The 14,764-nt window shown below is 43.6% G+C and overlaps 1 protein-coding gene across 8 annotated transcripts; it reads right to left on the reverse strand.

Annotated features, from left to right (window-relative positions):
- Positions 243-12,832, reverse strand: LOC110431557. 8 transcript variants are annotated; one of them, XM_021450695.1, is made up of 10 exons: positions 12,675-12,832; positions 10,512-10,599; positions 9,831-9,884; positions 8,403-9,367; positions 7,462-7,519; positions 7,275-7,387; positions 6,523-6,613; positions 3,212-3,259; positions 1,211-1,577; positions 243-281 (listed from the first exon to the last, which is right to left on the reverse strand). In XM_021450695.1, the coding sequence occupies exons 4-9, from the start codon at positions 9,365-9,367 to the stop codon at positions 1,536-1,538; spliced, it is 1,317 nt and encodes a 438-aa protein (XP_021306370.1). In that variant the 5' UTR covers positions 9,831-9,884; positions 10,512-10,599; positions 12,675-12,832; the 3' UTR covers positions 243-281; positions 1,211-1,535. The 8 variants fall into 8 exon arrangements, with proteins under 8 accessions (XP_021306370.1, XP_021306340.1, XP_021306349.1 ...); XM_021450665.1 differs by having other exon boundaries at positions 7,462-7,522; XM_021450674.1 differs by having other exon boundaries at positions 7,462-7,522; positions 8,403-9,398.

A 14,764-nucleotide genomic window follows, 5' to 3' on the forward strand; every position in this document is an offset into this window, starting at 1 on the left:
AAAACACTGTTTTGTGCTAAAACAAAGACACGAGGAAAAAAAAGAGAGGGGGGGGGGGGGGTGTCACGTGGGCTTACATGAAAGTGGATTCTAGGCCCAGTATTTTGTTCCTGAAAGAATGCAGGTAGACAATGCAAGATACGAAACAAGTCTATCTACAGATTTACACAAACGCTCGGCGAGTCTATTTGAAAAAATGGCATCCCTTGTAAGATAACGTCATTAAGTAGCACGCATAATACTAGATACTTTGAATTGGTTTCCCCCTTCAGTCATCCAACCTCATCCATTAGTGTTCGGGAGGTCTCGCCCGAATCGTTTTTTCCCCTTTCTACAGTGAAAGAGGGCGACTTCGAGGGCGACCTTCTCCTCCTCCGTCGATCTGCCAGCCCCCTCTCCTCCGGCGCCCTCGCCGGCGACGGGGATGAGAGGGGTGCCCGGCTCCTTGGCGGGAGGGCCTGTATAGCTAGGATAGTTAGTATACACTCGTCGTCAATCTATGGCGACGGAGTTAGGGTTTGCCGGAGGGGCCCATCTCCTCTGCGGCTTGCTGTTTCTCGGCGTCGGCGGCGCCGGTGAATAAGCCTTCGCGACCTGCTCTTCGCCCTGGCGATGTCCTCTTCCGCGTCACCGGTGAGGAGGTCGGCGAGATCTGTGAGGAACACCGCGCTGCTTGGGGCCCCGTTGACGCGGTGGCGCTGGGGGCGCGTCCGGCGACGAAGGTATGTACGCCGGCCTTTTGCTTGGTAGGTGCAGAGCTGGCTCCGGTTCTGGTGGTAGTTTGGCAAGTGGAGCAGGCTCGTCTTCCCGCGGTGATTTTTGTCGCCGCCGGTGAGCTCTGCTCCATGGTCATTGGAGCTTGTGGTGTGTCTCCGACCGATGTTTCCTCGGCGTTGCCTTCATCTCGTCCAAAGGCGAGTGTCTACTGCGGTTCTTCTCAAAGCCATGTGGCGATGGAGCTTCTTTCGACCTCGGGTTTGTGGCCATGGCTTCCGGTGGTCGTCGGCGATGGCTGGTGGCTTCTTCCGGATGCTTCGAGGCGTGGAGGGCCTATGGGCTTATGTGTAATTTTCTTTTTTGTTAAGGTCCTCTATGCTGTTATGGTGGTAGAGCTGTACTCTGTATCCTGCTCCACCGTATCTGTACTTCTACATGAACGTGTACTGTTTCCTTAACTTAATACAGATATGGTTGATCAAAAAAAAAAAACCTCATCCATTAGTGCAAGAAACAAAACTTGAGCAGGATCACTGCATCGTTTGGCAGGGATTACAACAGTAGCGAGACGCTGCTCCCTGAACTGCGCAGACAGATCTATGTTGTACAACTCTTGTGTACCAAAACCCTATAGAAGACGGCGGTACAGAGGGGGAGGCGTCAACGATCATTCCGTTTAACAGGCAACAACAACATAATTCCCACATGTTCTATAGACTACAGATGGAGCTACAGGATAGCGCCACATACAGCAACTCATTCATACAACCATAATGGGTATCCTTCTCTTAAGGAATCACCCACTCTGGTACTGGGCTTTAAGCAGGCTTCTGGTTTTGGTCCACCGGCTGATTCTTTAGCTGAATATGGTTGGCATAAAGAGTGTCAGTTTGAACTAAAACAATCATTGGGCAAAATTAGACAACTAGGTTTAGACTGATATGCTTAAATACAAAATATTTACAAGTAAAATCCATAATTTCAGTAGGAGTTGTCTACAAATGTCCTAAACCAAAATTCGGCATAAATATCACAAGAGATCAGTAAAAACAACAATATACTATAAACTGGTAATGTCTGTATGCCGGAAGACTTCTGCTACACTAACCATGGTGTTTCAACAGCATGAACATCATATGGTAGCTTTAACAGTTGAAAAGCATTAGCATAATGGTAATTCTAACCATCAACTATATCTATATATGGCCCATTACCTACTATTTTCCAAAGACCCAGCCCCATTAAAGGTGTGACTGCTAGACTGGACGAGTGTGGCCTGCATGGATGAAAAGGGCCAGGCCAAGATAAGGCAGGTTGAGTTGGTGCAACTGGCATTGTTTCAAAAAAAAAAGTCGGTGCAACTGGCCTTGTTTGGTTTGATGTATATATGGAGCTAGGCTTGAGAGAATCTGGTGTTTAGTAGGCTGTACAAAAGTGTTTATGCTTACCTTGCACTAATATAGGGTGGAGTTACCACCCATACCATCTCTTCTATTCCCTGCTGCTTTCTTAGGCTTTTTGTACAAACACCTCGTGAGCACAAACCGAGAAGGGAACGTGGAAAATCGAAAGAAGCCTCGCGCGCATCTCGCCTCACTGGTGGACGTTGCGTGCACACTTGCCATGCTCGCCGATGCCGCGCGCACACCGCTCTCGAGGAGATAGAGGGCTTCTTCACAGATGCCATGGCAGGGTCCTCATCAAGATGGATGTATGGCTGCGCGACGGCCTCAGCGAGGCACTGTCCAATGCCGCCATGCAAGCCTTCACCCAGAACTTGCAGCCACCCCAGACCCCAGTTGACCCTGGCAACACCGGCTCCATCTTATCTGCCCTCCCTGAACTCCCCTAGACTGCAGAGCTTGAGGTCGATGGAGCATTAAGCCTGGCTCAGCGACTGCACAGTCAAGTGTAGAGTTGGGGCAGGATGCAACGAGAGAGGGAGGACCGGAGAAGGGAGCTCATGAGCAAGACAGCAAGTCATCCAGATTGGACAAGCGCTTGTGAAGGAGAGAAAAACAACGCGAAAATTTACGTGTGGTAACTCAAATCATCCATCCATTGCACACTAGCGATCCTAGCCCAGTAGAAACAGACCTTATTTGCATTTCCCCAGGAGCAGCATCTTTGCTGCTTTAAGGAGCATGCCAACCTGGGTAGCAACTCCATTCAGCCTACCAAACACCAGCTCAGGCAGCCCACGAGCCTGGCCCAGCTCCTGTCCAGCATACCAGTGCCCTACACTTAGAGATCCATGACTACTATGTTGTAAGGATCAAGGCCCCTACAGATTATACCATGTAGATAGTTGAAACAAACAGGCTTAGCCCATATCCAAATGTAACAGATTCATGATATTCATTTCTTGGCTCTTACCAAATTTCATAGATTTCTCAGCCATGCAAGAAAAGGTCAACACTGTATTTTTTATTCTAGAACCAGTAACAAAATACTTCTAAATAAAAATGGACTAGTTTGTAGGATCAGAACATACCATGTTTACAAACTTCAGCTGCTTTAGAACTTCACTAGTCTTCAACTCCTACAATGGAATACAAAATTCAGAAAACCAAGATAATTGATGAAAATGTCAACAGTTTTAAATTTTGGGTGTACTGTTGGGTATTCTGTCTTACCGCAACTTCAGATCAGTTTTTCGGTATTTTAAATTTTGGTTTTTTAAGAATTGACACCATAAAATCTATCACATAATTGCCTACCCGATAATTCAAGTAACTGATTTTTCGGTTCGGGTGCCCAATGTACCCGAGCTACCAATGCTCACTAGGACATGGGGAGCTTGGGCCAGAGTTGCCAACTACGTTACACTGATACATGGCTGAGGGAGCGTATCGCATATCAGATACATATCCGATATGGATACGTGGCGGACACACGGTCCATACGCATTGGCAAAGTATCCCATTTTTTTTTATTATTTTCGTGAATTTTGAGTATGTTTCTAGATACGTATCACTCTATTGGATACGACGCAGCCCAAACAAAACAGTATGTCCCCGATGCCCTAGCCCCCAATGCCCGCACCTCACGCGGTCGCACCGCCTCCAGCGAACGCACGCACGGACGCCTCATCCAGTTGTCCCTGCTCGCCGGTCGCCGGCGACGAGCATCCGCCCCCGCTTGCAGGCCTCCGGCGACGAGCGTCCGCCCCGCTCGCTGGAGACAAGCCTCCGCCCCAGCCCCCGAGAACAGCCTCCTCCTGTGTACACGTGCGCTGGCTCCTGCGTACACGTGCGCCGCCTCCTGCAGAGGGGATGCGCCACCGCTCGCCGACTGCCGTCACCGAGCCTCCGTCACCTACATGCCATCAATAGACTCCTCTTCCTCCTGCAGACCGCCGCGCAGGGGAGCACGCACCAGTCCGCCACGGTGGCGGCCAGCTCCCGTGATGCAGGGGATGCAGATGAGAGAATGATTCGATTCAGCAGCAATGCAAGCTGTCTACTCTACTTCTGCATGTACATGCCCTTCCCCATTCTTGATCTATTCTACTTTTGCAGTTCTTAATTTTGTTTGTTCCCCACTTCCCCTTCTTCATTAGTGTTGCCCATGCTTCATTGCTTGCATGCAGTAGATGGCCTCTCCAAATTTGGTAGTGCTGCTGCTGCACAAGCTGAGTGCTAGTGCTAATGCTAGCATAGGATCTGTGGGCTCAGGGTTTTTGGAGGATCTCCTGTGAAACAAGAAACCTAGAAGTTTCAGACTCTCACAATTTTAATTTGTATTATTATTTATTTATTATTAAAAAATAGTAAAATGTATCTGCATATTCTGTTTTCTAGAAAATTGCCGTATCCGTATCCTTCTGATACGTATCCGTATCCGTGCAACTTAGGTTGTCGAGATACGATGCCACGACACTGATGGAGTGGAGATGCCATGCAGCAGAACCACCGCATGGAGTTTCGAGCTCCCTGCGCACCGCTGTTGCAGTGCACAGGAGGCGTCAAGCAAGGCCACGCAAGCAGCAGCTCGTGGCAGCGCGCTGGTTGTACTCCATGAGAGCACTTCTCATGGTTCTCAACGTGTCTCGTGCTCCATGAGGGCACTGTCGAGGGCGGAAAAAAAATTATGAGTGTGGCACCACTGTTTGCTTTGGTAATGATGCTGCTCAACTGTTTTATCTATCTATAAACCTGGCCCACCAATCCTCTCTGATCACAGATGCATGCAACTAACGGTGATTAAGGTGGTGTCGCACGTTATGCTTTGTGCGGCACCGCCGCATAGAATTTTTTTTTTCTGTTGAGGGCTGGCCACCATCGTGTTCAAGGACACATGGCTTGGGCTGCATCTACTTTGGAAGTCTGCAGTGAATGATGTGACAAAGAGATTAAGCGAGAGGCCAGTGTCATGCCCGAGATGGCGGAGTGGCCCGTGGTAGCGCACCCATGCAAATGAGAGAGGAACAGACAAGGACAGGAGAGAATGAACGTGAAGGCTAAGTGGAGAAGCTGCATCACATGTGGATGGGAAGAAAAGTTAAGAGAATAAAGGGGAAGGGTTAGACTTTGGTCTGTTTGATTGAAGGTATATAACCGAAATATAAGTAAATTTGGTCTCCCACATCCAAACAGATACCCAAAGACTGAAATTTCGGGTACTGTATCGTCTCAGTTTTTTCTGCCCACCCTTATGTATCACATTATGAACATGAACATAAACTAGACCAACCAAAGGTTTTGTAAACAGGATTCTGAGGTGGTTGCTAGACAACAACCACTAGGGCAGACTATCAAATATCAATCATTTTTAATGGTATATCCAAAGAAAAACAAAAAACCTCAATGTATTGATTGAAGCAGAATCCTCAATACATACAGCCCTCTTGGCCTCTTATTGGTTCCATTTCATCCGAACCAGAGAAAGAATGGCAATATCAAAGATCTAAAATTCCAGGTATCTACTCAGGGGGGGGGGGGAGCATAGTTCCACTGACAGAAAGAATGCACAGTGTAGTTTCTTACTCGAGCCATGGTTAAATACTTATTAAGTGGTAACAAAATCAGTCCTAACTATAGTTTCTTACTGCTCTGCATTGTCCAACATATTGAGGGCCATATTAGGAATAAGGCAGCTGCTAGCTGCTAGAGCCCCATTGTTTAGAGAAATAGTGACTTTTTAATATTTAGCTTTACAATTACGCAGGCATTGTACCCACATGGGCTGGACACATAGTATGCAATATCTAAACCTCCCAATTGTATACAAGCCAAATTCAGAGTTGGTCTTCTCAAGACAATTTAATACCAGGCGTTTAATCTTTACACATCTTATCATGACAGATCTTTAGAATAACACGAGTGTGGAATTGGCAAAGAAAACTAAGTTCAAAAGTGATTTTGTAACAATTTGAGCAACTAAACATTGCTGTAAAATAACAGATCTCTTTCTTTACCAAGATAGTCATAGGATAGTTGGCTATAATAAGACAAAAATAATTAAAATTTAAAACTGTCATAGAAACATTATGTCATGCAAGTTAGGTAACAAGAAACAAATACCAAATCATCAAATGCACAACGCAATTTAGGGTACTATACCACCCCTTTCTTTCTTTACCAAGATAGTCATTGGATAGTTGGATATAATAAGAAACAAAACAATTAAAATTTAAAATTGCCATAAATTTGCCATGCAAGTTAGGGTAATAAAAAAAAAGTATCAAACCATCAACTGCATGACTCAAATTAGGGTACTATACCACCCTGCACATGTAAGCTTAACCGAGGCAGATAATTTACACATTAAGTAAATACTGTAACAAAATAAGTAAAACATTACCTGTGGAACAGCACAATCAGCATGGGCTGGATCCCAAAGAAGACAACAAAAACAATCCCAATCATCTGACTGTACAACATATAGGGGTGCCCTGCAGGATATTCCACAAGAACAAAATATTTACAGAGTACCTTCTATAAATGCATAAGATATTATTAGTCAATGAAAAGTTAACTTATGCTGGCATAAAACTTCCGCATTTTTCAGTCTAACTAAAAGAATAAACTACCTCTGTAAAGAAAGAAGAAACACAGCAAAAAAAACCAATGCTCCACAAAAAGGCAAGAGCATAATTTAATTTCCAGTCATCTAGTTCCACAACATGCATGCTAAATTTATTACATTTTATAAAAGTGGTCAAGTTAACTCGAATGGGTTCTGGTGGCAATTTTGCAATTTTCTAGTGGGGTGTTTTGCACTCACAGTTCAAAGCACTAGCAAATTAGCAATTGCCCAGAAAAAAATAATGTTTCATAAAATGGACCAAGTTCAGCCAGCTAACCATGTTTGTCCAGCTTCTACCAATTTCCCAGATGAAATCACTACTAGTCACATTGTAGTATGATGGGAAAGGATAAATTATAAGCTCCCAACATTCATTGAGTTACCCATGGAAAAATGTTGCTGAAATGGAAATTCTGAATTAAAATTTTCTTAGATTTGAGTTGTTACATTCTTTTCAAAGAAAATAAATAAATACTAACCAAGATAAATATATATCTAGAAACTCATAAAACAGAAAAATTATGTACCTTCTCCATTTTCCACAGACAACTTGCTTGTCCGAGTCTCCTGGATTCAAGATCTCACGGCATTGGATCCAATTACCAATGGAAGAATGACTTCGATTACTCATTTTGCACAACTACGCAGATAAAAAAAAACAAGCTTGAGAGACATCTTATGGGGAACACTAGCAATTTAATGGTAAAATCTTACATTAAATGTAGTTAGTTCTGCAGAACCAAATTCACAGGGCTCGTCAAAATAGCCATCACTGCTGCAGAAATAATTAAAAATATATAAACATGAGCACTGCTAATTAATGAAAGGGTCCAAAGACAATGACGGTATGAAACAATAAAATTAACATACCACATGATAACTTATCACAAATTACATGGACTGTAATATTTACGAATAAGAAGAAACATTGAAACTCCAAACGGTAAGAAATTTCATCTTAAAGTAGACTAGTAGAGTGGCATACATAAACCATATATGTGAAGCTCATACACTGAACGCTGCACCATTAAAGAATTGTTTTTTGAATCTAAGGAGTAAGGACGGGTAATCAATGTTTGAAATGGAAAAAAATTCTTATGCCTATCAAAGTGCATCCTAAATCAATGCTAAAAAATTGTATAGATGCTAGTACAATAAGTTATATCCTAAGTTTGGAAACACCAGAACGAACTGATTTCACCATCAATCAAACTAACATGTCAGAACTGTCCATGCAAATGTTTAGTTGTTGCTTAGCCCTACTCACCTAAGACGGCTAAGAGCATGTACACATGTCCCTTGATTTAGTTACTAACGGTAGTTATCTAGTATTTTTCTCCCTTAGCACCAATGGTATCCAAGCAATTTTAGAACCAAATAAGGAGTCTGGCAAAAGGCTAACTTACCCCCTCACTAATTAGTTAGTTTGGTTGTTGATTTGCTTAATTTTCTAGTAATGCATAGATTAACTTAAGGCAAAAACATATTAAATTCTGGAACAGAGGGAGTAGATCATAGTGGTCGTGATAATTTAAAAAAAAATAAAAATGAACAAATATTGTTTCCAGGAAACTAGCAATCTTCAGAAACTAAATTTTGACACACCAAATTTACATGATCCAATTCGATAAATAGTCTTGCATAAATAACCACACCTGGATGATGGACCAGACCACTCTGGAACCTCTGCCTGAAAATCTCTACCAATTCGAACCCCCGTAACATATGGTTCAGCATCCTTCAGCATGTACTCTATGTGACTCATTCCATGAGGCCTTGGGTTAGTATTCCTGGAAGGCTTGATCCTGCCCTCTGAGAGTTTCCCATAGAGACTCTTGGGTTTCTTACACAAGCATGGAGCGCAATACCATTCATCAGTAGGTAGCCCCTTGATACAAGGGATGCAGCAAGACAAATGAAATGCTGCTTCACAAGAATCACATATCAGCATCTTCCACGAATGCTCCAAGCAGCCACAATTATTGCATGCCAACAACGGGTTAGCATCATTGTCAGTGAATTCCTCTTTATGTGTCATTTTTTTTCTTGATTCATTTATAAGTCCATCTTTTATCAGTATGGCAATGCAAAGATCCCTTGGTGAAACATGCTCAGTAATTGATTCTGTAAGGGCGATATTCGATGAGGAATATTCAGCAGCATTCTTTTTGCCTAGAATCATGAAAGATGGAGACATACTTGAAACGAAGCATCTATCATTTGTACCAGAATTTGGCTCCAATGAAACATCAGCAGGCTCCTCACAATCTAGGATAGGACCTGCCATGCCTGCTGTTGAATTTAAATGCAATGCCTCTGAGGAGACAATGGGTAGCAGTGATGACGAGTGATCATCAGAAATTGTGCAACTTTGGGTTGTCATTTCTTTAGCCTCTTCATATGCTATAGTAGAATTTGAATCCTTATCCATCTTCCTTCTTTTATAAACATTGCCATCCTTCTTTTGTGAGGATAGGGAGCACATTGTGTTCGCAGTGTGTAAACCAAAACAGCTTGTAGGTGAAGGGACTGGTGTTAAGGTTGATTTGCACTCTCCATTTTCATGTGAAGATAGTTCTCTGTAGCTATCTGAAGGGCATGCGCTCCATTTTGGAGTCATCTGTTACAGCACATGTGACACCATGCAACAGCTGTTCAGAATTCAAATAAAATCAAAACACGAATAAGAAAGCAAACTCATAGGGTCTGATTGGTTCCTTGCATTAGTATTGCATTGTATTAGGGGTTATGAAGCATATCCTTAACCTGCATAAGGCTATGCAATTAGTTGTTGTTTGCTTTGTCTTAATAGAAAATTGTAAGTGTTGTGCATGTGATTGGTTTCCTGCATAAGTGGTCAGAGTCTTGGGCTGCGGAGCGGGTAATGGAGGGAGGGTGTGTGGCTGGATGAGCAGGATTTGGCCGTATTATAGATGCAGGCTGGGGTGCTAGACTGCTAGCCTGCATATGAGCTTCTGCAGGTAACCAAACAAGGGCAAATTGCACTACGGGGCCCTGGATAAGAGATTGTGCAGGAAACCAATCAGACGCATACTAAGGAACTCATATGCCACGAGTTATACCTATCAGTTGCTGTATGCTGCTCAATGAGCTAATCCTCAAACATAAGGAAGTTCCTGGATGATGGACAGAAATATAAATAATTAAAATAAGATTAAAAATGGGTAATTTACTACTTGGTTAGGGAAAAAATCAGTAACAGTATACCAATATCGGTAAAGGGTATGCTAAAATATTTCTGTCATGTAACCGCCACACAATTTTCACAGTTATACCTATTTCTGAAATAATACAAAGAAACACAACAATAAGACTATAATTCTATCCACAGGCTGACAGGCTTTAATCTTTCAAGAGCTTTGCTGAAAATTCAAAAGGATTCTATTATATAGGCAATCAGGAAGCCAGGGTACAGAATAAACAGATCCATCCCCGCAACAAAATTCAGTCATGCTAATAACTAGCTTTAGTGTATGCAGTATGGTAAAACAATGTTGCACAGTGTCCTTAAGACCAAACAATGGACCGGCAGTGCAGGCTAGCAAGACTGAACAAACATAGGAGTTTCACTACCAGTTATGGCTAAATGCAGGAACTGTCAAAATGAGTCATTACGATAAAATTTTGGAACATATAAGTCACAGTCAGACATCTCAACTCAAATTGTCCAGGGTTCAGTCATCACTAAAAAAATAACTATACACAGCACACGACAAAGGAGGGAATTAAAAAGCAGGGCAAACCTCTATTTACACTCAAACTGATATATGTTCCTCCTATCTTTCAGTTTTGATCCGAATTCCAGGCATCACCAGAGAAGTAGCAACAGATCTGGAAAAAGTGGACATTGCTGAGACATGACCTGATCCTAGATGCAAAATTAAACTATGTATGAAAAAATAATCTCAGATCTCGTAAGATCTCCAATTAGCGAAAAGAGGAGGTAGGGCTAGAAGATCACGTACGGATAAGAGGAACAGTGTCACGAGGGAGGGCAAGCAGGGGCTGGGTAGGGAGCTTAGAGATGGCGATAAGGTATGAAGAGGAATGAGGAAGTTATTAAGGCGGTAAGGTATGGTAAGGAGACCATCCACTTCATACCACCTAGGCACTTATGGGTTATGGCACAAAGGGTCAAAGGGAGGTGGCACCATACACGACCAAATTAAATTTGTATTTTAAAAGCACATACATAAATATCAGCCAGAAAAGAAAAATATGAGTATAAATGAACCATTACCACAATCAGGCAATCAACCAACTAAAGCTCAATCCCAAATTAAACAGCTCATCAAGCACCTCCATTCACATCATCCTCATCCCTAGCTAAAAAATGCAGCCCCCTATCCTGATGTTGTTCCCGATCTATCATCCATGGTAGCCCATATCCAAATGTCAAGTGCTATCATCCACATAAGCTAATCCCAGTTACGTTCGATGCAAACCGTGCACCTATCTTGCACCGAGATAACAGTGTCCAAATGGAGCAACACGAGCTTCCACTTGACCCACGTCACCTAGGATTACCATCGAGTGCACCCAAAATGATTTCTGAGCCTATGGTATGTTTGGCACAAACCATGCACCTATCTTGCATCGAGATTAACACTACTAAAACCATTTGAGGCGTTATGATGTGTCCGAAGGTCGTGTATAAGGGGACAGATATAGTTATTATTAAAATACAACAGCTAGTTTAGAATCTGAAAAATCATGAGTTTCCTGAAATGTGAATCATTACAGAAAACTTTATGCTTATTAAGGCGGGCTTGGCGGCCTCTCAGCAGGGCCACGGTAGCAGAATTAATTTGCGCCATTTGATTGTGTTTCTACGATCCAAATTTACCCCACCGTCTACTACTGCGTATGGTCCACGTGTCACCATTCAGCTGGTTCGAGATAAAAATATCTCACTCGTCCTCTCGACCGCAACCTCAAGCGCCGCATCCGGCCTTCCGCCTCATGCCGCTCTCCCGTCGCGCCCGCTGTGCTGCCCTCTGTCGTCGCCTCCGCCGCCGCCTGAGGTCGCCACCGCCAAGCGCCGCATCTGCTTCTCCACCCCACGGAGCGGCACGTGGGCCTGGGCCAGCCCCTGGCGCGGCCGCCACGCCAACCTAGGGTTTCAGCGCGGAACTGGCCTCGGCCCATGCTCAGGCGACGCACAGGTGCAGGTGGCCTGCTCGAGTTGTTCATGATTTGACCAAGTATATTCACACTATCCTTTAATAAAGTCCTAATAAAGCAACAAATTAACTGTTCTAGGTAATTGTCCTGTAAGCAACTGATTCAAAACAAGAGCATGCACATTTGTAATTTTGCATTAAGAACATTACACTATTGCTGGCTCATCGGGCAACTGGTGCAAAAAAAATGGCATCCATTGGAAGAGCTTCAGCACTACAAGGTGGCTGACCTCCACTTTTATGGCCTATGCTGCCAAACACCTAGGCAGCCGTTCGGGTGGCAAGGCGGACACATGGATGAGGCCAAGTTGACCTTAGCTGCAGAGAACTACGACCATTGCTGTCATTCTCACCTCTCTCTCTCTCTCTCTCTCTCTCTCTCTCTCTCTCTCTCTCTCTCTCTCTCTATCTATCTATCTATCTCTATCTCTCATTTTAGATCACTTCTCCACCTTCATCTGTCACCTCCATCTTCCCCTTACTTCCACCACCACCACTGCCTCGTCTTCCATGCCCCCTCTTCCTCACCTCTCTCTCCGTCACCTGGGGCGGATCCAGTAAAGGGCCATGGGTGTACACATGTACACCCAATAATTTTTGCAATAGCTTCGAAGTTAGGAGGATTGTCAAAAAGCTAAATAGCTTTAGGTTAGGGTTTCGGTGATCAGCTTCGCACAGCATAAGGGAAGGCATAAGGGAAGGGAAGAGAAGGGGTGGGAGTACCTTGTGGGTGCTCGTCGCCGGCGAAGAGACCAAGGAAAGCCTCAGCACCTGGCCTAGGGCGGCGGCGGCCCAACAGTCGTCTGAGAGCGAGAGGGTAGCGAGGGAGAGAGACGCAGGAGGGAAGGAGGAGGAGGGCAGCGGGCGAAGGGAAGCAGACGGCGGAAAAAAAACGCACGGGCTTCTTGTGGGCCGTTTTTCAGTTTCTTTGAAAATTTGTGTTTTTTTTTATTTTTCTTTTTCTCTCTTTTATTTTTTTTATTCTTTCTCTCCCGTTCAATTTTTTATTCTTGTTGATTTCATATGTCCATTCTCTTCGTTGACGCTATTGGCTAGTAAAACATCTATTTTAAATAATATAACAAAAACTTTATATCTATTCTTTTCACTGGACAATATCAGTGGCTAGTAAATATATAGTACAACGTAAATAAATAAATGAAACTTTTTATATTTAACTAGCAAAATATGTTTGTACGTTGTAACAGGAGAAAAAACTATTAAATATTAATAAAAAACAATGTTTGGAATGGTACATCGATATTATGTTTTATCATTTGTATAAAATTTAATAAAACTATAATTTGTTGTATGATGAGGGATCATCTTTTAAGCTAAAATTCGCAATTATATGACAATGCCCTATTAAGTCTGTATCCAATTCAAAATACAATATTGATAGTTCGCAATAAAACCTACAGTTTTGATAGTTTTTCTAACAAAGCACATAGAAAAGCATTTAGAGTTATGACATGAAAAGAATACTCGAGGCTTATCATCAAACTATTTGGATACTGACTATTAAAGGACTCCTAAGCACCACCACATAAGCCGCTAAGCCCCTAGTGTGCTCAGCAACCAGCCAATGCCAGCTACCACATATATTTATAGCCCTAAAGGCTAACTAGTTGTTGCTTCTTTACTGGGCAAAACGCGTGTGCACCAGACGCTCAGGTGCAACGCACCTGACGCTCCAGCCAATGTCCTGTGCATATAAAACTGCTGCATGTCACTAGTCATTTGAACTTAGTCATTACCGCCAACGGGCAACTCGTACGTGTCTGACAAAGCCACATCGGCAGGTGCCACACACATGACGCTGAACCCACCTGAGCATCCGAAGCAACTCAGAGAGTTCCCAAACGGCGAAAACAACCACCAGATGCGTTTGATGGGTTGCCATCTGACGTAGCCAGCATCTGGTGCCTACAATGTCTCCTCTGTGTGCTCGCGAACTTTGCTGACGTCACTAAGCACCTAATGCTGAATAGTGCATGGGCAGTGTCCGGTGCGAGACCCTCGGACGCATTGACTACTCAGCATGCACCTGACGCTGGCCCAGCGTCCGGTGCTCCCGCGGTCAGCGTCTAATGAGTGTTTTGCAGAGAGAAACACTCCCGTGACTTCGTTGAATTCACTCTTCTATACCTCTCAAACTTCACCAACTTTGCAATGTGCTAACACTACTAAGTGTACACCACCATATGCATGTGTATTAGCATTTTCACAACTATTTTTCTAAATGAGTTAGCCACTCAACTTACCACGCCACTCGATCCTAACACATATGCAAAGTTAGATCACTCAAGTGGCACTAGATGACCGATATGCAAACAAGTTTGTCTCTCTTATAGTACAGCTATTTATCCTAACCCTGGTTATAAACTTCTCTACACACCTATAACCGGTGAAATGAAATGCCCTAGGTTATACCTTTATCTTGCACATTCCACTCAATCTCCTTCGATGTTATGTAAGACAGGCACCGACCAATCACCAAACGATATAATCCACTTCATATCATCATGTGACTGTATTGGTTCATCGATCTTGACCTCACTAGTCCATCTAGGTTATCACTTAAACCAAAACTAAACGAGGACCTTTCAGGGGCAGCCATAGGAGAGAAGGAGAGTTGAGAGAGGGAGCGGCAAGTGAGGGGCATCGGGTGCGGGATGTTAGGGGCGGCTAAGGTAAGGGCGACTGAGGGACTGTGAGAGAGACAAGTGAATGAAACCTACCTTTGCTCTAGTTGATTTGCTCTAGTTGATGGACTGGTTGGGCTAGGAGCTGGGCCTGTATTTTAGGATTAG

This window comes from Sorghum bicolor, chromosome 1, assembly GCF_000003195.3.
Source record: "Sorghum bicolor cultivar BTx623 chromosome 1, Sorghum_bicolor_NCBIv3, whole genome shotgun sequence".
In the NCBI taxonomy this organism is placed as follows: Eukaryota; Viridiplantae; Streptophyta; class Magnoliopsida; order Poales; family Poaceae; genus Sorghum; species Sorghum bicolor.